This window comes from Lissotriton vulgaris, chromosome 9, assembly GCF_964263255.1.
Source record: "Lissotriton vulgaris chromosome 9, aLisVul1.2, whole genome shotgun sequence".
In the NCBI taxonomy this organism is placed as follows: Eukaryota; Metazoa; Chordata; class Amphibia; order Caudata; family Salamandridae; genus Lissotriton; species Lissotriton vulgaris.
The window spans coordinates 177,480,187-177,502,807 of NC_141697.1; the positions used below are offsets into that span (position 1 = coordinate 177,480,187).

At 43.6% G+C, this 22,621-nt stretch overlaps 1 protein-coding gene across 1 annotated transcript; it reads left to right on the forward strand.

Moving 5' to 3' along the window:
• The first annotated feature begins 294 nt into the window (after nucleotides 1-294).
• Nucleotides 295-18,215, forward strand: LOC147689799 (small ribosomal subunit protein uS14). Its single transcript, XM_086937282.1, has 3 exons — nucleotides 295-808; nucleotides 1,564-1,663; nucleotides 18,003-18,215. The coding sequence occupies exons 1-3, from the start codon at nucleotides 747-749 to the stop codon at nucleotides 18,009-18,011; spliced, it is 171 nt and encodes a 56-aa protein (XP_086793408.1). The 5' UTR covers nucleotides 295-746; the 3' UTR covers nucleotides 18,012-18,215.
• Nucleotides 18,216-22,621: the final 4,406 nt, after the last annotated feature.

A 22,621-nucleotide genomic window follows, 5' to 3' on the forward strand; every position in this document is an offset into this window, starting at 1 on the left:
CCAAAAAATGGCAGCTATGTAGCTTCAAGTTTATAAAACAGGTTAGTAGTGTGTACGCTAAATTTAGAGTGTGTCCAAGGGCAACACTCTAGCCCCAGGACTTGGTCAGGAGATGATGTCTGCCAATGCCAAAGGTGGGCAGCATAAGAGTAACAACCTCCACCTCACACTGCAGCTCCATGATGCCTCAAGGCGCAAAGCTGAGCTGAAACCGTTCGCTTAACTCCACAGCGCTCCAGTAAGAGGCAGACACGCTCATCAGATAGTCAACCCTAGGCTCTTCCGTCCCAGCGTGCAGTGCGCGGTGGCGCTTCCGGCGGAAGCTGAGGCTGTAGAAGTTTGCATTACAAAAACCACAGAAGAGTAGAATTAGTCATACAGCGGCAAATTTGTTCTGAACGTGTTTTTTCGGCACAAGCAACGGTTACACACCAAAAACTAATTAGACGCAGATTTTACATAGCAATGCATTTTAAAGCGAGAGACTCTATTTTGTGTTATAAATAGAGAAATTTACCGTCAACCAACATCGTAATATGGCGGCTATTTGCAAAAGTTAAGGGAAAGCTGACACGCTTTTCTAATGGTTAAAGCTGTGCGCAAAACTCAGCCTAATACATTGAATCGAATGTAGTTTAAAGCAACAGGAAGTTACTCCTCCTACTGTACGATGGACTGACGTCAAGGGGTTGATAATGTGACGCTTGACTCCGCCTCTTCCTTTTCGCGATCTGTGAAAGAACAAGATGGGTCACCAGCAGCTCTACTGGAGCCACCCGAGGAAGTTCGGACAGGGTTCCCGATCTTGGTTAGTCAGTAGTGGAGTTTTAAAACTGCGGGTTTCTTTTGGTGCACGTAGTCTCCTGTTTTCTTTGCCTTTTCAGGCTCTGTAGCGTCGGGGAATTGCTTCGGAAGGAGCAGTAGTATCCACCCGCGTGGGTCAACTTAATGGCGGCATCCCGCGAGGTTGGAGCGGACGTTCTCCGGTGCCGCTCGTCCGGGCAACAGAGGGAAATAACTGACCCTCCAAGCTCAGACTACATGCAGTACCGCTCTTCCACCCCCACCATTGCCCCCTTTCATTACCACATATACTATTTTCTGATTAAGTGTATTCTTCACATTCGTCAGTGTATCCTCACTATTCCATATCTCTTTATTCTAAGCATAATTAATGGCTACTTACCAATGTTGATCTTCGCTGTTCGATACATCATAGTTTCTACTAACCGGGCTGTCAAATACAAAAAGAGTTATTTATTCAAGGTTGCGACGTAAAATGGGCTTTTGCTTTGTGAGACCTGCAGTTATTTCCAAAAGGACGAGGTAAAAGCCCCTTTTAGATTTAGTTTAAGGTCCAATATTTTTGTACCGAAAAATTTAGTTTTCTGTGCATTTATTGTACAACGTAGTATGAAAGCATATTTGGCTGTTCGTATTTTGAACAATTGTTGCTTGTCATTTCTGGCACTGATTTGACGGCAGCGTGCATCTGAATCACTTCAGATAACCATAACACTACAGTAACTCTTAATACAGTAATAACTGTTTTTTCTTTTATAGCCGCGTGTGCTCGAACAAGCACGGACTGATTCGCAAGTATGGTTTGAACATGTGTCGCCAGTGTTTCAGGCAGTATGCCAAAGATATCGGCTTTGTAAAGGTAAGCTTATCGCACCACACAGTTAACTGTATTTAGTCCCCATTTGCAGTCATTGTTCGAAAATTGAAAGTATTGGACTTGCATTATAGTTGCAGAGATGTAGGTTCATTGTGTGCAATTCGTCGCATTGTGGCATATATATCTATATATATCCGTTTGTATTATGCTAAAAGCCAGTACGCGAGTTAAATATATAGGTATTCACAACTGCGACCTTTTTGCTTTTTTAAATGTACGGTGCTTGACAGAGTAGTACGTCACAGGACATGGTCTAAGCTCCCTTGAAATCATCCCTTCTATGCAATTTATAGCCATAATGGAAGGGTCATGGGAGAAGGTTTCTAAGGCCTATTAATTTTGATTTCTAACAACTTAAGTCACATGACGATTCATACACTTCTGCTGCTTCTGAACTATTTTTATTAGCAAGGTTAATGAAACTTGCCTACTGATCGCAGATTTAAACTTATGACGTGCTGATCAAAGCAAATGTCAGTAGCTATGTAATTCTAACTCTTAAGTTTGCTGGCTTGTAGGTCTGTTGATGATTGGCTGTCCTGGGTTAAGTGAGTGGTAGGGGACGATTGGGGGAGTGTAGTAGGTGGGCACAGGCAAACACGGAAATTCATATTTCTGGCTGCAGTTAATAGGCTAATTTAAAGTCATTGGAAGGTAGTTATAGATTGCAAGTAATTGAAAAGGGAGTGGCTGTGAACCGTATTGTTTGTAAATGAGTTACCAGGCAGGCCTAAAGTAAGAGCATATTGGTATCCCAATGTTTTAATTGAAGAAACCTATCCTTCTGCCACTGTCAAACTGGTTCTTTAGCGGTCCTTGTGACGAGTATTCCTGCTGTTTTTAGGTTGAGCCTAGGCAGTGCACAAGCGCTGCCTTCGAGACATCTTGCATTCGATCTGTGGGGTTACAGCCCTGCCACCAGCTTTTGATTGGCTTTTGTCAGTGTTCTTGAAAAAACAGTGCTTCTAAGTGGGTAATATTACCTGATTGTCCCACCTTTTCCTCATGGGAGTATCGCCGCACGACTTGCCCTGTTACACTTTTGCCATTGTATTTCTTGTCTTTTTAACTTTTTTTTTACGTTAAGACTGAGCACTTACCACATAGCACAGCACCTAATTCACGGCCCCCGCGCTTCAGTGTAATCAAGCCCTTCCCTCAAGTGTGTGTTGTGGCACGCGCTTCATGGGTGCCGTACTTCGTGCAGTGTTCCCTATTGTCTTTTGATTTATGCTTTTTGGGACCAAGCACTTCCTGCACAGCATCAGGCATTTTTAGGTCGATCCTTGGCAGTGCATACGCTGCTCTGTGAGCCATATGATGTGGAATAAAGGCAGGAAACCAGCGATGTCTTAAGTATATATTCTAGTTTATTCAGGAACATAAGTAAGAGTGTATAACTTCCTAGCTGACCAGACTCATAACTGCCAAGTTGGGAATCTCGCTGAGTGATGAAACCACTAAGAACATTGTATAAGTAAAGGACACAAAGGAAGGGTTAGAGAGAACATAAGATTAAGCATTATTACAACACCATACTGTATTGGCGTATCTCCGCCCGTATTGGTCAATGGCTTGTCACTCCATATTACCACCATATCTTCAGTTGTAACGGCACATGAGGATTAGCCCTTTTGTCTGTTACGCTGTACATCGTCTTTAGTCTGTCAGCGTTATTTTCTTTAATGAGTTTCTGTAAAGCAGGAGAGTCTCATGCGCAGTTGGGACCACCTCCTTGTTTAACTAGTAGCAAACATAGCTTTTCGGGGGCCATGGTTGACAGAAGGGGGCAACTCAGCGATGCCCTTAGGGAGGTCAAAGGTGTGTGATGTAAAGTTCGCTAGATCTGCCGTGTTTATTTTCTGCAAACAAAACAGGTGATGGACAGAATGTGGATCAATGTCACACATTCACCCCAGTCCAAAGATCTGGGCCCAAATCCATCGTTTTTTTGCACACCACCCTGGGTTAGACAATGGCGATATGCAAATCAGCTCTGACCCTGTGCCCCATGGGAACAGTCCAGTCCGAACTACAAAAGCCATGTCCTTCCCAGAACGGAATCAAGCATCCGAGGACCGGACCGGTTTCGAGGTAACACCTCTCATCAGCCCGGCTAGCTTGACTCCAGTGGTGTGGAGTGCCTGGGACCCACGTCTGAGCATCCCCAGCGCACTTATGGCGGCAATTGCAAACAAAACAGGTGTTGGACAGAATGTGGATCAATGTCACACATCCACCCCAGCCCAAAGATCTGTTTATTTTCTGAGCGAACATCTGTGTTGAACATTAATATACTTTAGGTTTGCTCCTCCACTCACTTGCTAAAAACCATGACTTCAACGAAGGAATCTTACTCTTTTACTAATTTGTTCCTCTGTGAAATGGATCAAAAAAAGGAAAACTCTTTGGCTGCAAATGTGTCTTTGGAAACACTCTCCCGCAAACGAGAACCTGACCGGAAGGTTTTGGAGCGCTTTACTGAGCAGTTCTCCAGTTCCAAAGTGGCAGCTCGCTGCACTTTGCTACTCAGCTCAGATTACATGTAAAGGGTGTGCTTTCACCCTAGCTCAGTGGTTTCCAAACTTTTTTGACCTGTGGCTCCCTTGACCTATCCGGCAGTTGGCCGTGGCTCCCCACCAGTTTTTTTACTGGTGGGTGGGGGGGGTATGTACTTCCTGTTGTCTTCCTTAAAGTAATAGCGACGCAATGAAGGTATTATAATGGTTGGAATGCTTGAATTATTAATCTCATCTTTCACTCACTCATCAATCCTTACATCCACCCTTTCACTCATCCATCCATCATTTCACTTATCAACTCATCCATCCACCCATTCACTTGCCCCTTATCTACCCTTTGATTCATCCATCCACACACCCATCCACCAATTTACTCTCCCATCAGCTGCCCTTTCACTCATCTATCCTTTCACCCATACATCCATCTATCTATTTACCTTCTCATCCATACTTTCACTCATCCATCCATGCTTTCTTTCACTATCTATCCATTCCACCCTTCCATTCATCCTTTCAGTAATCCATTCAGACATTCCTTCACTTATTTACTCACCCACCTTTTCACATTAGGAGCTGAGCCTTTGTCTGCAGAGTTGCAGGCAAAAGAGGCCTATCAAGAACTAACTGCAGCAAGGCCTTGGTGGAGGGTTCACTACGCCCCTGCACATAGGCAGACTGAAAACGTAGAAGTCATGAGTCACACATGATGTGAGGGGACTGTAACATGGTGTTGTTTCCAGGGCTTTAAGTGGTATGAAAAAACTGGGGGGTCTCTTCAAAGGGGGTGTCGGATGTACTTAAGAGCGTAGTTTAAAACACCTAGGCTAAATATCTGCTCTTAGCATAGTGTTGCGCCCGACTGGTATTATGTTATTTCTGTCATTGCATCCAGATATATAATACAGCAAGTATCATTACACCAACAACAATCCAGGACTATTGGCTTTGTCAATGGTTGCTAGTTCCTTAAAATAAAAAAGCAGCTACCATGGCTTTGTTGAATAAAATACTTCAGTTCTAAAATGACGAGACCGAGAAAGAACGATAACCCGTTCTTTTTAACTTGTTTTAAATGCTTCTTTAAATGAAGTGCTCTAACATTGCAGCTTAGGCGTTTTACCCTTTATCTAACCGAATGCCCTTCTGTACACTGACAAAACATTGGGTGGGACAAAATTTAGCCCCAAACCGATCGCACAGCTAAGTTTTGCCTCAAAGGCTAAAAAAAATAGTCCATATTTAATTCCAAATTTCTTCAGTTTTAACCATGTTCTCCAGTTTGTCTTTAGTCATTTTTAATCCTCAATCCACACGCGGGTGGTTCTGCCATTCTCCAAGTTTCTAATGCTGAAGCTGTGCCCAATCGGAACTCTTGCTAAAGCACGACAAATGCAGGAGTTAGTTGAAAGCAGTGTTTATTTAAAACAGACCCAATGCATTTCGGGCTATAAATCGCCCTTCGTCAGGGGACACGAAGTAAATAAAATGCATAACCATTACCATATTGCCCATCTCTTTATATTCTACATGCTTAACATCAATCATTATTCATTTTTGCAACAATATCTTCTGTATTCCCTACGAGCATCGTTCGTAACCACTGTCTATATTGTCCCTCCGATTTCATGGAAAACAGGTGTTCCTGCTAATCAATTAACTGTATTAAACCCTTCGTGCTTCTGTTCTGCCAAATAGCCAACCCCCCCATGTTTTTTCCAATTCTACCATCTCCCGTAGCCTACATGAAACACTTTCACCCAAACACTGCTTTTTTCAGTCCTCTTCTGGGAGGGGGAGCAGCGATATGATGGCCAAAATTGGAGACAAAAGGCATACGGACGGTACGTGAAATTTACGGACCGTTGGTCACCCTAGGCTGTGCGCGGCGCCCCTGGCACCTCATTATGGCGCACCAGGGTGCAGCGGCGCACAGTTTGGGAACCACTGCCCTAGCTTATCGTTGCTCTCGCTAAATTTTTCTCCCTCTGCATTGCTCTATAGTTTGTTTCCCTATGCCCTCGGTACCCCTTTCCCCACCGCACCATCACTGCTAACTTAGTGGTTGCCATGGCCTGCATACTACATTAGGAGTACATTCATGAGCACTGCATGTTTCTTATTAGAGCAGCTCCAGGAGCGCCGCATGTTTTAGTATAGTGGCTGTAGGAGCGCTGTGTATTTTCTACTTGGAGCAGCTACAGAAGCGCTGTGTTCTGCTTGGATCAGCTGTAGCAGCACTGCAGATTTGCTCTTAATGGCTGCAAGGGCACCATTCTTTAAGGGGTGAGGCAGCTGCAAGGGTGCCATTCCTGTCTAAATTAGCAGCTGCACAAGCGTCTCCTTTTTAGTTAAGTAGGTAGCTGGAATGTCTCAGCATATTATTGAACCGCATCAGTGGCCACAGTATTTATCCCTCACTATCTTAGTCCTAGGGTAATAATTATTCCTGGTGTTTAGGTGGGGGTAAATTATAAACTGGTTTTGAATTTTTCTTATTAGTATTACGTTATGCAAACCGGCCTCTTGAAATACTATCTTTAGAGTTCATCTCAGTTGCTCCTTTAAAAGCATGGAATGGCTGTCCTTTCATTGCTCATGCTTGTAGACCTTTTTTCAAATGGAATTAAGAAGGAATTACAAATAGACTGTTCCCTAGTTTAGGGGACACGTTTTAGTTATGCCTTGTATAAAGCGATTCTATATTACTGCCTAAATTGTCTAGTTTAGACTAGCGTTGTAACCTTGAGGGTGCAGTCCCATAAAATTCACCATGTATCTTCAGAAAGATTCCTTCACAGTATTCATGATGGAGGCCATAGACAGTTATCCTTTTGTGACAGAAACAGATCAGACTACTTTTTAAGAATGTAGTGCTATAATGTCCTATTGGTGTGAAAGCTTCTTTGTTGAAGAAATACGCATTTGAAGAGATTTTCATTAAATAACACAGAAGCCCATCTTTGGATCTGTGTGGCCGTTACCAGTGGCACATGAAGTAATTATAGATGTTAAGAAAAATTAGGCTGAACAGTGAAACCCCATAGGTCTCTGCACCTAACCTGCTATCTCTAATCTATGTGTAAGTGATATGGAATTACCCAAAAAGCAATTGTACACACTGAAAACACCCACTGTCACAGTGTAATCCCCATCAAAGAATGTAGCAATTTTTACTCATTAGCACATGTGCCCCAAATAACAAACTGGACAATAGATCATAGAAAAAACATGTCCACAAAGTAATAATCCAAATTTGTCATCCTTTATTCAATAAAGTCTTAAACAGTTTGAGATACAGCCGACACGTTTCGTCCATATCAGAAGGACTTCTTCAGAGCAAACGGATCTTGACTGTAATGTCTATCAAGGGAAGTAAGCCACCAATCAAGAATGTAAATGATGCTTCTGTATTTCAAGATACTATATTTAGAAATTATTTTTAGTGCCTTGGAATGGAAGCATTGGAAGGGTGGGAATGTATAACTCCCAATCTTATTATTCCTAATCCCAGGTAAGGGAATTAAAAGGTGTGCAAGTATAGTTGCATTGTTCTTTAACCGACCAGTGTCAGTCGGGGGTAGTCCTCACCGCACAGACCCGTGGCATCTAAAAATATTTTCTAAATATAATATCTTGAAATATGGAAGCATCTTTTACATTCTTGATTGATGGCTTACTTCACTAGATAGACATTACAGTGAAGATCTGTTTGCCCTGATGAAGTCCTGAGAAGGACGAAACGCATCAGCTATATCTCAATCATCCTGACTGTTTTAAAGACTACATTGAATAAAGGGAGACCATTTTGAAAGACTACTTTGTGGACATGTATTTTATATAATTTATTGTCCAGTTTGTGGTGCACCTGTGGTAATGAGTAAAAAATAATCCTAGATGTTGTGGCACGCTGGATAATGTGCTGTATTGCTAAATACTTATAAGGTCCGAAAGGCAAGGCCAATGCATGTAATCTTTAGTTCGTAAAACGCGGTCACTGAAATGCAGAGTATTTCCTTTCGGGCATTGGCTTTTGGGGAGGTAATATCGTTATACGAGATTTATAAAGCGCATGGCTGCTTAAGAATGGTTTTCACTGCGCCAAGCTCCTCCCGATAAATGTGTCAAACCTATTTGCTATCAGGAGATTTAGAACAGCCAGGTTTTTAGCAGTTTACGGAATATAGAACGAGCGACAAGCTCTGGGTGTCAGTGGAAGGGAGTTCCAGAGCTTAGGACCCGTATAGGTGAAAGCTCGATCTCCTTAACGGGACTTCCTTTCTCTGGAAATAGCCAACTCGAAATTGCTTGGCTGCAGAAAAATCTTGGGTGACTGAATACACCAGGGATCCCAGTAAATGGGTCCAGAGTTGGAAAGGCATTTGTGCATGTGGACTAGAGCTTTGAATTGCACACAGCGTTCAATTGGCAGCCAATGTAGGTCATGTAGTAGGCTAGCTGTGGAAGTTGCTGGAGATTGGCAGTTTCATTACTGCTGCTAAACATAGATTGGCTTATGAGAAGTTGTAGTGCCTGTTAATTTGTTCCGCTGTGGCACGCCCACCCGACATTTGATTATCATCTTATTGGGTGGTTTTATGCAGTCATTGTTCTTGGTCCGGTTTCCCAGACGCCACACCATTGGGAACTGGTTGCATTTATTATTACAGATGTTCAGCGGTAGTTACTGTGACTAACTTGCTTTTCTGCAGTTTGTGATTTCTGTGGCGATTTCTTCAACGGTTTCAGTGTAGTTCTGGTACTTAATAGTGCACAATTGCTGACATGTCTGTTGTGAAGCTTACTTCAATTTCCTAGTGCATTTAAGGAATATTAACACTGTTCAGAATTGCTCTTATCCAGAGTTTCCACGGTGCATTACCGTTTACAGTGATGCACACAAACAAAATGTAAGACAACTATTTTATTTTTACATCTTATCCTTATTGTGACATTTCTTTTATTTTAAATCTTATCCTCATTGTGTTCATTAAGATCTCTTAACTGTCAAGAATTGTACCACCACCTGCTTTACTCGCAGTATCTGGGGAACCTCTTATGGGAAGTGTTTTAAGCTACATTGAAGTACTAGAACGGGAGTAGTGATGCACTGAAGGTAACCGTACTTTATTAAGACTGTTTAAGAGGTTGTGGAATTTACCAGTGTTAATTGGGACTCACCAAATTGAAGGTGACCAGTATTCCTCTAAACAATTTCCCATTGTGTTTGGGAGAAAAACAAGCGTTATGGCGAAGTTCAAATTTAACTCTTGGAAGCAAGGTGTGGATGAGTCCATAGAAATGTACTCACTGAGATCTTTAGCCTTTACCTGCAACTTTGAGTACGTAACGAATAAGCAAGTTTTAAGAGACAAAATCTTAATGAGGACCACTACAAAAAAAGTCAGGACCGGTTATGAATAAGGCTCCATGTGTCCCGTTTTTACTTATTTTTTTTACAGATAAATACAGACAGAACCATTTATTTTCTTGTTTGTATTTTATTTTAAATGTTGATAAAAATGGAAATTGGGTGATTTTGGAGTGATTCTAAATACACTTTGCCAGGCCAATAACTGTGTGGATTGATAGGAAAGGGAGTTGAAAAAGAGGATTTTTAGTAAAAAGGTTTAAACAGCAGTGACTATGTACAAAGCTGGTACTGAAATGTGCATATTTTCATATAAGTGCATTGATTTATCTTCTGCAGGTGTTCATTGCACTGAAACATGGCAGGCATTCAAGCATGCCTGCATATTTATTGGTTAAATATGGAAATATACCAGTTTCAGCGTTACTTTTCCGCAAAAACCCATAATAAATATGAATAAATACAAATAAACTTAACAAATATGGATAAATACAGACTGTAAAGACAAAAAAATATACCATAAAACCGAGAGTCCTAGTTATGAACAAGCACAGACATGTCGCTCAATGCAGCCATCTTGATCTTTCTAAGTCTATTGAACATTCTGAGAAGTTTGTACTGGAAATATGGGGTAATTCTGACAGCAATGTGTATGTTGAGAATTATAGCGGAGATAAAACTAGCAAAACCACCATGCAAAAGAATGCTAAAGGAAAAGTGTAGCTTTGTTATAGGTGTGGTAGTTCATCCCATCTTGGCGATTCAAGATCTTGTACTGCTGCTGATAGTATATTCCAAGTGCAACAAGAAAGGACACTTTAATAGGGTATGTAGGTTTAATACTAGGCAAGTGAATTTAATGTGAAAGTGCAAATGAAGCCATAGATGGTGACACATATGGTCAGATTTCCAACACTTTTGGGAACTGATGGAAAGACAATTTCCATGGTTTGATATTTCCATTGGGGTGAATATTGTAATGCTTGTTAATTCATGTGCATGATACATCATTATAGGACAACCGATATCCAGTGAAGTGGCCAGACAAAACTTTATTACCTCCAGATTCCGCCTGCTGGGCACACAATGTAATTGTTTGGGCTTAATGGACATTTTACGTATGGTAAAAATATATGGCAAAGAGTGGACAATCCCTTTTGTCTTGGTCTCACCAAGAGGAACTGGGAATTTTTCTAGACATCGGAGCGAATCTGCCTGTTAGTCAATCGACAGACCAGTAAAAGTGGTGGCGGGCCCCCAGATGGATGGTTTTGTAAGAACACGTCAAAACATTCAGCAATGTTTTCAGTGGCCAATTTGGCAATATTGTGGGTTTAAACACTGCATTAAACTGTGAAAAGGCAGTGTCCACTAGACACGGGTTAGAAGTGTTCTATCTTACAGGGAGCGACTGAAAGATTTTAAAGGGTTTATACAACAATGGCATTATTGGGACCATTTAATCTTCTCCTTGGGCGTCCCAGGTTGTGAGCTGTTAAATTTTCTTGCAAGTTGATACTATATGTGGATTTGAGCAGCTTTTACAGTGTGATCTGGGTGGATGGCCCACCCTTTGCCCAACTTGCACAAATGGTCACAACGTCAAGTATCATGCATGTTTCCTCCACTCTGGATTTTGGCAGGTGCTTACCATCAAATTAAGCCGGAGGAGAAGTGAGCAAGGAACAGATGGTAGCATTCCTTGGACTGAGTTCTATGATAAATGTATAACTAACCATGCCCCTGAGGTGGACCAGTTCGGTGTTTACTCAAAAAGAATGCAACATTTGAATGGAGTGATGGGATCACTTCGGCGTTCACTAAGTTGAAGCAGATGATTGCTGATGCTCCTTGTCTCAAACCTTATGTAGGTGGGGGGGGTTGTAGTGGACGCGATTGGTCACGATATGGAAGGTGCCCTCATGCAAAGGTAGTGTGGTAAAGAATGGATTGTATCTTACACCTCAAGGGCTTGACAGGAGGCGGAGAAAAATTACTTTGTCATAGAGCGGGAGTTGTTGGTGTGTTTCAGGGTGGCTGAACACTTCAGAACATTTTTGTGGGGCACTACATTTGTAATTGAAACTAACTACAAACCATTGGTGCATAAGTAACCTGGTGGAGGCCTTACAATGACCATGGTTGGCCAGGTTAGCATCCAGACTGCAAGCATTCCAGTACAGTATAGAGCATGTGCCACGGAAGAACCACATACACGCTCCCTTCATGTCTAGATTACCCATACATAGTGAGTGATTAGTACTGCGAAAGATGAATGTGAAGTGGCATTCACTTTTAGTGATAACCATTTGATTGGTTTGTGGCATCAGTGATTAAAGAAGATGGATGGAAAGAGGAAATGCAAGCAAATGGAGAGTTAAACCGGGTGATGGAGTTAATTAATAAGGGTTGGCCTGAGGAACAAGTGATTCCTAGAGAATTGACAAGTTTTTCGTTATGGAAAGGGAAGAGTTAGCCATTGAAAATGAAATGGTTGTTAGGGGTGACAATGTTTTTTTTTCCCTTTAGGCTGAGGCTCAGTATCATTGTCATTGACAATGCCCTTGAAGGGCAGTTCATGTTCTAGGAGACGGGATAGGGGGAGTTTTTTGCCGGTAAGAAGAGGGCACCATGTTGGAACATCAAGTAAGGGTATTCTCGGAGTGTGCCTCTAGTGATAAAACAGCCAGTATGCATATTCCAGATTCTCATTCTGTTGGGTTTCCAGATGGACCCTGGCGGAAGCTTGCATTGGTTATAATTAGGGCTCCCGGTTTTATGGTATTTATTTTTTTCACATTTCCGTCTGTATTTATCCATATTTATTTTTTCGTTACTTTACCTGTATTTATCCACATTTATTTTTGACACAAGAAAAAAAGAATGCTAAAGCTAGTATTTTCTCACATTTATTTAAGTTGACGTGTACACTTGCACTAGGTTGTTATAGCTGTTTTTTTTTATGGAGTCTATGCTAAGTGCACTTTACTTATTGGGAGCAAATTTCTTCCCTTTCCTCTAAGAAAAGATGCGTGGATTCATGATTCTGATTAGGTCTCATTTACGCAGCTGTCTTGCAAAATGTCAACGCATTACTATCTCTTTTACACACATTTAATCAGCCATCGGAGAGTGTCTGCTCGAAGAATATCAGATCATTCTTAGTGTGCAGTAGAAGACGACCTACCCCACAAGGTATTGTAAATCACCAAAATATCTAAAGAATCCTGCTTCTTCATCTGTACAGAATAGTGCTTTGATATGGACACTATGGATAAAATGTAGAGCACAGGTGGTGCAACAGTCATTTCTGTTCACGTTTATATTTTTATTTAAGTAGCACTTAAATAAACATTAAATAGAAAAATGAAGACATGCTAACTGAGCCTTACTGCCCAACAGTGTACATAGTCACTGAGAGATGCAGCCAGGCTTTATGCTAATAGTTGTTGGAGGCTTTACTGTCCCCCCTGTGCCCTGCCACATCAACCTCCTTCACCCTCCCATACGACAACAAGCATTTGCAATGTAGTAGGTCTTGCATTTATGCAAGTTTAAGCTATTGGCATTGTAAATGACAATGCCTTTTATTTCTGTTTTAAAAACTAAAACAAAAATAAAAGGCTGTGTTATTTGCAATGTCAATAGCTCAAACTCGCGTATATGCGAGACCTATTGCATTGCAAATGCTTGTTTTTCTTTACATTGTAACTGGTGCTGATGTAAATAAACAAAAATAAATAAATAAATAAACCACTTCTGACAGATATCATTACTGATAGGAAGGTACGTATGAAAACTAAAGTTACACTCACTTTAATTGAGATATGCACTCCTTTTGAGAAACACACACTATCATCATTTAAGAAAGCATCAGCATGCAATGAGTGAACACTATATTTTGGCACCGACTGGCACGCTATTGGACCGCCACATTTAGCAACAAATACTAAATAGGGTGCATTAACCCTTTCGATGCTGAGGACGAGCTCAGCTCGTCATCACCCACGGGTGTCGTGTGCTGATGACGAGCTGAGCTCGTCATGAATAAAGGGAATCATCAATAGTCAGCACAGCGCAAAAATCCCCGCAGCAGCCATGTGGTTAATAAGAGTTTCGACCCGAGTCAGGAAGGAGAGTCCCGATTTGTTGCTGTTGTAAAAAAAGCCCTTTATTTTGGTTGTCTCCCGCCTGGCATTGCCTCGATTTCAATTGAGGTCAATGGGGAAAATACATTAACCCACTTTTTTTTTTTATCCCCCACTTTCATCTTGTATCTCTATTGTTGGCATGTACACAGGAATTCGGGGCAATGCTTTAACAGACACAAAACATTCTTTGCACACACTGAAGTTCAGTGCACAGAAGAAGCGCTGTTCAGGCCGCTTGTGGGAAGAGTAGGAAATAGACGGTGTTGGTAATTGCTTTGCTGCCATCAGGTTTAGCTGGAGGTGTGGGGGTTTCTATTGTGTACAGGCGCTTGCATATGAAAGGGGGCAGTGCGGGCCGAGGATGGAATCTATTGCCTTCTGAAAATCTACATTCTCTTGGAATTGGAGCTTCCTGACCGAGGAAATGAACACCCTTGAACAACACTCCGCCCCCCATGTAACAAGACATATTGATAGCAAGCAAACACGCCTCTGGAGCAATGCCAGCTTTCTCGGTGCTATGCGCATGCAGGCCAAGTAGCTGCCAAGCTTTTCATTGAAGTGCGTCATTAGTACACACAAGCTGCAAAGCGCCGACTTAATACTGTGATGACTCGTTTAATATGGAAGACCCTTTGAAATTGGCTGCTTGAATTGCTATTGCAGAAACTCTGATATCCATGAGCCTGTCGGTCTAAATTGTGCTTGAAGGGCATTCTGTAGACCAGTGCGGCCGCGAAAGTGAAAGCATTCACACAATTTTCTTTAAATCCCCCACTTTCATCTTGTTTCCATATTTTTAGCATGTACGCACGCAGGAATTCGGGGCACAGCTGTAACAGACACAAAACATTCCTTGCACACACTGAAGTTTAGTGCACAGAAGAAGCGCTGTTCAGGCCGCTTGTGGGAAGAGTAGGAAATAGACGGTGTTGGTAATGCTTTGCTGCCATTAGGTTTAGCTGGAGGTGTGGGGGTTTATATTGTGTACAGGTTCTTGCATATGAAAGGGGGCAGTGCAGGGCTCAGGATTGACATCGGCTGCTTGCACTGCTCCAACAATTACCTTGTGTGAACTACCGCTGTGAGTGGTGCTGGAGTGTCTCTGCAGCAGTTTCAGGGCAGCAGTTCCCGTTTCTTTTGGCCGCCGCTGTGCACCTCTGACTCTAATTTTACAGAGGAGCACAGAGGCAGTAGGACCATTTGTTTTGTTAGTATTTTCCCGTTTTTATATATAAATACAGGCAAAAAAAACGTTTTCTGTCTGTATTTATATGTAAAAATCCGTTTAAACGGAAAACCGGGAGCCTTAGTTATAATTGGGCCACTTGCAGTGTTGTCAAGACGGTTTTTTTTGTAATTGTCCTAGTTGATTCCTTTTCCAAGTGGCCAGAGATTAAAATGGGCAAGGTCACTTCTGAAAGTGTTGTGGAGTTTCTGGATGAAGTATTTTGCAGGGAAGGTATCCTTTAAGAAATTGTAACTGACAACGGGCCAGGTACATTAGTAACTACTCCCAGAACTAGTTAGAGGTTCAGGATTGTTCTTGAAAATTACCCGTGTTCTGTCCCTAAGCAAACGGTCAAGTCTAAAGGTTCAGCAGGGTGGTAAAATAAGCTATTCAGCTCTGTTGAAGGTGGTTTGGATTGGAGGAAGGCGTTGCAATCCATGTTGCTGGCTAACAGGACAGCCCCATATTCTAAGACTTATGTATCCCCTTTATAAACTGTTTCGCAGTGTAAGCTAGGTACAAGGCTGGTTTCATGGGGGTAGAGAGGAAAGAGTTGGTGAGGTAGCAGATACAGATTTTAGTAAGATCAGGAGGAAAGTAAGATCAGGAGGAAAGTGGAAACGTACAAACTGAAAATGAAGAATGTCTTGGAGATCTGGAGCGCATACTCCTAGAAAGTAGCACGTCACAATTTTTTTTTGTCTGTTTAAAGAAAGGGATAACTGAAATGAAATGAAAACGGAATTTCTATAGCGCATGGCTGCCCGGAAGCGTCCCAGGGCTGGGATTGCATTAACAACTGAGGGGAGAAGCAGAGGAGTATAAGGGAAGAGTTATTGCGGGAAAAGGTGGGTCTTAAGTAGCTTCCGGAATTTCATGTGGTTAGGTTCGGCACGTAGCTGGGTTGGCAGGGCGTTCCATAGGGTTGCAGCTGTTACCGAAAAGCGACGCCCTCCAGTGCGGGCTTTCTTGACTCTGTGGACAGTAGCCAGGTTACCTGTGGGTTAATATGGGAAGAGCATGGCCTTAAGCATCGGGGGCCCTTGATTTTGCATAGCTCTGTGGGTGGTACATAAGGCCTTGAATTTGACCCTTTCAAGGATCGGCAGCCAATGGAGTGCCTTTAGGGCAGGTTTGACTGATGCTCTGCGGGGGGTACCTGTCAGAATCCTTGCAGCGGCATTTTGTGTTCTCTGAAGAACATTGATAGTGGATTCTGGGGCCGCCAAGAAGAGAGCGTTGCTATGGTCTAATCTTGATAAGATTGGACCTTGAATGAGCATTTTTTGTGATTGTGCGGGGAGTAGTGGGAGAATCTTCCTGGTTGAACTAAGTAAGCCCACACAGGTACCGGCTGTTTTTTTTGCCTGCGTTTTCAAAGAAAGGTCTTGTTCCAGCCAGAAGCCTAGACTTTTACGTTCAGTCTTGGGTTGTGGAAGGGGTCCTAAGCATGATGGCCACATGGCGGTGGGGAGGGATGACATTTGATGTCCCAGCAGCATGAGCTCGGTTTTAGAGCCATTTAGTTTAAGCCTTGAGTTCGACATCCAGTCATGGATTCCTTCTAGACAGTCATGGAGGTTTTTGAGTTTGTCACCTTCTAAGGAGAATGATACAACCATTTGGGTGTCATCAGCGTATGTGACTGCTTTTATCCCAAAGGGAGTAACCACATACTCCAAGGGGGCCATGTATGTGTTAAAAAGTGTAGGGCTCAATGAAGAGCCCTGTGGAACCCCACACTGGAGGGGGGAAAAGGTCCGATCGCACATTCCCTTCACATACCTGAAAGGTTCTGTCCTTAAGGAAAGAAGAAAGCCAACAAAGTGCTGTGTCCCTCACTCCTAGGCTAAGTAGTCGCTGGATCAGGATCTTATGGTCCACCGTGTCAAATGCAGCGCTTAGATCCAGGAGGATCAGTAGAACCGATCCTCCTGAATCCAAGATGCATCTGGCTTCCTCGACCACTTTCAGAAGAGCGGTCTCGGTCCCCTGACCTGGGCGAAAACCTGTTTGCGAGGGGCGAAGGAGATTGTTGGATTCAAGGAAAGCAGACAATTGCTGGTTGACCACCTTCTCTGCGATCTTACTTATGCCTGGTAAGAGAGATTGGGCGAAGGTTGGAAAGATCTGAAGGATCATGGCCTGGTTTTTTCTGTAGAGCTTTGACTATTGCATGTTTCCAATTAGGGGGGACCACTCCTTGGCTAAGAGAAGCATTAATAAGGTTGGTGGCCAGGTGTGAGATGGTAGGTCCGACTTGTTTGAGGATGCGAATGGGGGCTGGGTCATTAGGTGAGCCACTTTTCATGTCAGAGAGCTTTCAGAAAGTCTTCATTGGACAGCTGGTTGAAACTATCCAGAGTCGGGCCGGTTGTGGACGGTAACAAGGCGGCAGGGGGCCACTGTGGACGAAGGCTTATTATCCTGTGGGTCATATCTATTCTAGTAACTTGAGTGTTCAGGACTGATGTGCGCGTGGAAGAAGGGAATGTGTGGAATTTTAATTGGGTTTTGGTGTGGAAGGGCGGGTCTCATAGTGGGGCAAATGGGGATGATTTCAGTAATGTTTCTCTATATGAGTAATCAGCAGTACAGTCAGGTAGGCATGGTGGTGTGTGAACCAAGATGACTCACGTCTATTGACACGCTTGCAAACACAACTATGTCCCTCTATGAGGGGTAGTAGGATGCACACCATGCCTACTAAAACCCAGGATTATATTTTGAAACCAAGTATTCTAGTATGTTCATAGTATCCAAGCATTATTTTGTTGCATATTTATTAGAGTACTAAATGGTATGTGTATATATGAAGAAATAATAAACCATATTGTTTATGAAGGGGAGATGTGTTGGGGTGTAACATGCACTGTGAGATTGTGCATGCTGTTAAGCTCCAGCTCTATTATAGTGCTTTAATTGTATATATTTAAGTTGTGTTGGGTAATCGGTCAGCACGAGCGTGGCTCTGTTTGGGGCACGCTCACAGGGTAACTGTGTATATTGGCACCTTTGTTAATTAACATTTTTTTTCTTTTTTTCCTAGTTGGACTAAATTAATAAAAATTCCGGCTGCATGGACGTCGAAGGAAAGAGCGACAAAGAAAGGAAAGCTATGGATATGCACAAATTGGACTATGCTCCCGCTGTTTGCCTAGCATTTTCCATATCCTACTTAAATGGCAGTCCAGATAAGGCTGCACTGTGGAAGAGTGTTTTTGCTCTGTGAACAGCTTGGAAATAAATGGTTGCAGTCTTGCGTTTTGTCTCATTCAATTTATTTACGATAACTTTCCGCACTTTAATTTGGGATGATAAGAGGTAATCACCATCAATCCTTTAAGTACTAGTGCTTATTTTACACTTTGTATTCACAAACCTGAGGTAATCACACAAAATCTGAGCACTCAAAGCGTGAGGGCAGAAGTGATAAATGGGTGACTGGCTCTGGCAGAGGACTGGAATTAAGCTTGGTATAGAAATGGCTGGAGACCATGCAAGCCTTTACAACAAAAATGTGCACGATTTCATTGCTCTTTTGTAACACTCATTGTACTGTCCTTTTTAAACGTTCACTCTGTGAGATCACTCAGAGCTCAATCTAAATTTTAAATGTTTTGTAAGCAGGCGTTTTTATACCCTGGTCACTATTTTTAGGTCTCGCTCCTAGCGGTGCACTGCGCAGCAGTGCTCACGCAACACTTTGCATGTGAAAAACTGGGAATGTGAGCTAACCTAGGAATCTCACAGGCTCGTGCGCGTGAGTTTCCTTTTGAGCTCCGCCATTGGCCTTTGCGTGCGTCTTATTCTAAAAGACTGCATGCAAATGGCCCGAGGTGCGCACATAGCTGTTGGTGTATATTACGCGCACCAAGTGCGTAATAGACACCAAGTGGGAGGAGCTATGATCGCGCGCCACTTGTTTTTTACTTTTGATATAATCGTGGCACCCGCGCTTTACTTATAACACAAAGTCAAACGTAGGTGCCGCGATTATACCAAATTTCTTTACTTTTGGTATAATCGCAGCACCCGCGCTTTACTTCATGTTAAAAGTAAAGCGCGGGTGCCGTGATTACACTCCACTAGAGGACATATGTTTTCAATCTGTCTGCCTAGTGTGCTTCTAACCCCCTGCGCTCCACGTTGCTCTCTTGAGTCTGTGGACTTCTTACCCTCCTGCTGCATGTTGCCCTCTTGCCTTTTGCTTCTCCTCACCCCTTCCATTATTTCCATCCACCCATGACCTCATTCTCTCACTGATTGCTTCTCCCCCCATTGCCAGCAATCTGTTGCTTGCGGTCTCCACCGACGCTTCAAATAAAAGGATGAAAAAAATGCTTTCCTCATTTGTACGTGTGCACATGCGTTGTGTGGCTTCCTACAAAAAGACACGACTGCAGCATTTTATGGTCTTTTAAAAAAAAATTCTTTAGCCACGATCCGCATCAGGATGCTACGCAGCATGGCTAAACAAGCTTTTGCAATGCAATAGTTCTCGCATTACTGAAAGTTTGAGCTATTGGCTTTGCAAATAATTATGCAATACCAATAACTCTAACTTTGTAATGCGAGACCTATAGCATTGTAAATGCTTGTTCTGCTTGTGAGTAATTGCCAAAACCTCTTGACTTTATAAATACAAGCTTTTATCTTCCTTGTTGGAGAAACCACCTCTATATACTTATTTCATGGGATATGCCTTATTCTTGATAGTATAAAATCAGATAATTGCTGGTATTTAGGTTCCTATCAAACTTAAAATTCAATGGATAAACTTTTAGTGAGATTAGTTGATGACTGCGCTCGGAAGCACCTAACAATGAATACTAGGGGGAGGGAATTGTTAATCTGGCCTCTACACTTAAGAGGAAACTCAAGGTGTTTGGAGAGAAAATAGTGTGTAGCACAGTACAATTGTGGATATAACTTTACCAGGCAACTTGGCTGGAAGAAGGATCTAAAAAAGCGAGCACCACTCCACTGTAGATCTCTAGGACCGTGCATAAATTTAAACTGATTCTTGCCAATCTATTAGGACAGGCCTTTAAATTTAGAGTGCTGGTTGCTTCACTGATGCTGAACCATAAGGTACGGTAACCTAATGCGTTGTAAATGGGATGAAACAACTTTATAAAAGCTATGGTAATACTGGGACCAGGTACCCCTACTATTGGCATTATACGTGGACCCTGGTTTTATTGGCATCTCCGAATTGGCTGAAGTAAAACCGGTGTTGAACTGTATGTCTGGTTAGAAATCCGAATGCAGCTGTATACTTAAAATCAGTAATCAAGATTGTAAGCTGTTGTTGAAGTAGTAACTAGCTTGCACATGTTAGAAGACTCTGAACCGCTTTCCAGTTGGGGAACTGACCCCAATAAATGCCTGCCCAATATATTGGAAATGGTGAAAGAACGAACTCTGATACTAAAGTTGGAGTTAATCGCCCAGATTTTAAACCCGTTTCATATTAAGAATGGGGACCCTCCAGACTAGAATACCTAGTGCTGTGTGCCAGGCTCACAAAAGTGCGCTGCATAGGAGAACTTTGGCCGGCGTGCAGCTTTTTTTTTTTAATGCACATACTCGTGCTTGTGTTGGCATATGCCTTGCGGGAGTGTGCAGTGGCATGCCACAAGTAAAAGTATGTGCATTGAAAGAGCAGACTGCTATCCCCAGCGTGAGTGTGCACCCCCACTCCTGCAGCCTGTACGGCTGTTTTTATTTTTAGGTCTCGTAGCGATACAGCGCGTCAGCGCTGTACTCGCCGAGATCTTTTGTCACGGACTGTGCTTCCCAGGAGACAGCTTCGGCCACGCGCTTTCTCTTCAAGGAGGCGATTTCCGCTGGCCACGCGCTCGCGAACGCGCTCAGCTGCTGTCTCCTGGGAAGCAGCAACACCACACTCGCATGCGCAGAAACAGCGACAGACTCACACACGAGCGCTCATGCACGCACACACCCACACATACAGAGAACCCACCCCCGCCGTCGCATACACACACACACGTGCACCGAGCATCCCTCCCCCACCCCTCCGCCGTCGCACACACAAGACACACACGCACACATACAGGCATCCTTCCCCGCAGACACACACGCACACATACAGGCATCCCCCCCTTCCCCGCTCACCGGTCAACGGCCCTCCGGACTTGCGCAGCCTTCGACCGCGGGGCTCTCCCTCGGTGCTCCTCCAGGCACTCCGTGGGCGCGGGCTTCACAAAACGGAAGTCCCGCCCCACGATAGGTTTTGTTTTGTCAGTCCCGCCCCACGATAGGTTTCGTTTTGCAGAGCTGATAAATTTTCTCTTAAAGAGCTCTGCCCCATGATAAACGGCGCCCAATACCTCCACTCTTTGATGTAATTTTCTGCCACAACAAACGGCACACAAGCCGACACATAACAAATATCAGAAATTATACGAATTTGAGCAGACGGGCAGAAAGCGGAGAATTCACCCACATCCCATCAGGACAGACGCAGGCACAGGCAGGTAGTGCCTCCGGGTACACAAGGGTAAAGCTGGTAGGGCATCTGCCTCCGGGACGGCCCAGTTCGAGCAGCTCAGCCTCTGAGAAGCCCTGGGTTCAAGCGTTTGATAACAACCACTGTTTACAACCAGCTATCTAGGCTGTCCGAGAGTGGGCTAATTGGTAGCGGGTGAGGGCAATATGGTGGCGATTACGGGCAATGGGAGGGGCACAAACAGACACAGGCAGAGGCTTTGAAGTTCGAATTAGGAGGGGGAGGGGTGCGACCCAGCAGACCAGGAGAAGGAAGAAACAAGAGGACACTGGAGAGTTTAATGTCATTCATAATATTAGCAGGCGTGGTGGCCTCTTAGGGGCCTTAACCCCCCACCGCCTCCCCCAATGCTGCTAGAGGACATTAGTTTCCACTGGAGGCACTGAATTCCGAGCTACGAGCTTCTTCGAGTCTCGGCTCCACCGTCTGGTTGTTTGATCCTGTGCACGTCGTGTTTACTTCCTGGCTTGCTTCAACGGCTCTCGCCTGCACAAAGTTCTAATACTTATGTGAATGTTTCCATTTAATAAATGCATTGATCTGGCCTGCGTATCTCTTTCACACGAGGACAGACAACACACTGGTCAAAGAACATGTGTTACTGGTTCCCCCAGGCGTGTCTAAGCGACACGAAAATGACAAAATGTGAACTGAACCCTTCACTCCAGCGCGTGCTTTACCGTCACACTTAATTATTGTAGTCCGTAAAATGCCCGTCACCGGCCTGTTTGAGTTCTATTTCCTGAGCTGTGCACGTCCACGTGCACCACAGGATCGCGGAACATGTCTGCACGCATGCCCTCGAGACACACAGGTCGCTCTTTACCGGTGCCCGCTCACTGTCTCCCTGGTGTACAACTTTAAGAAAATGCCCGTCTCTGCGCCTCGACAGCTCTGTTCCAGACTGTCTAATCTGCTTTACTCCTTCTAAAGGCGCTGGATGCAGAGTGCTCCAGATGTGAGCTCAAGGCATGACCGCACAAGTCATATGTGGCTCGAGGAGCGCTCCTGGTATCTAGCCCTGCTCCCTATCAGTGGCACCATACTCCAGATGTGCAATGAAAGCTGGGCCCCGTGCTCCTGAATGTTAGGACAGGGCAGCATACTCTCGATGCGACCTACCATACCGGACA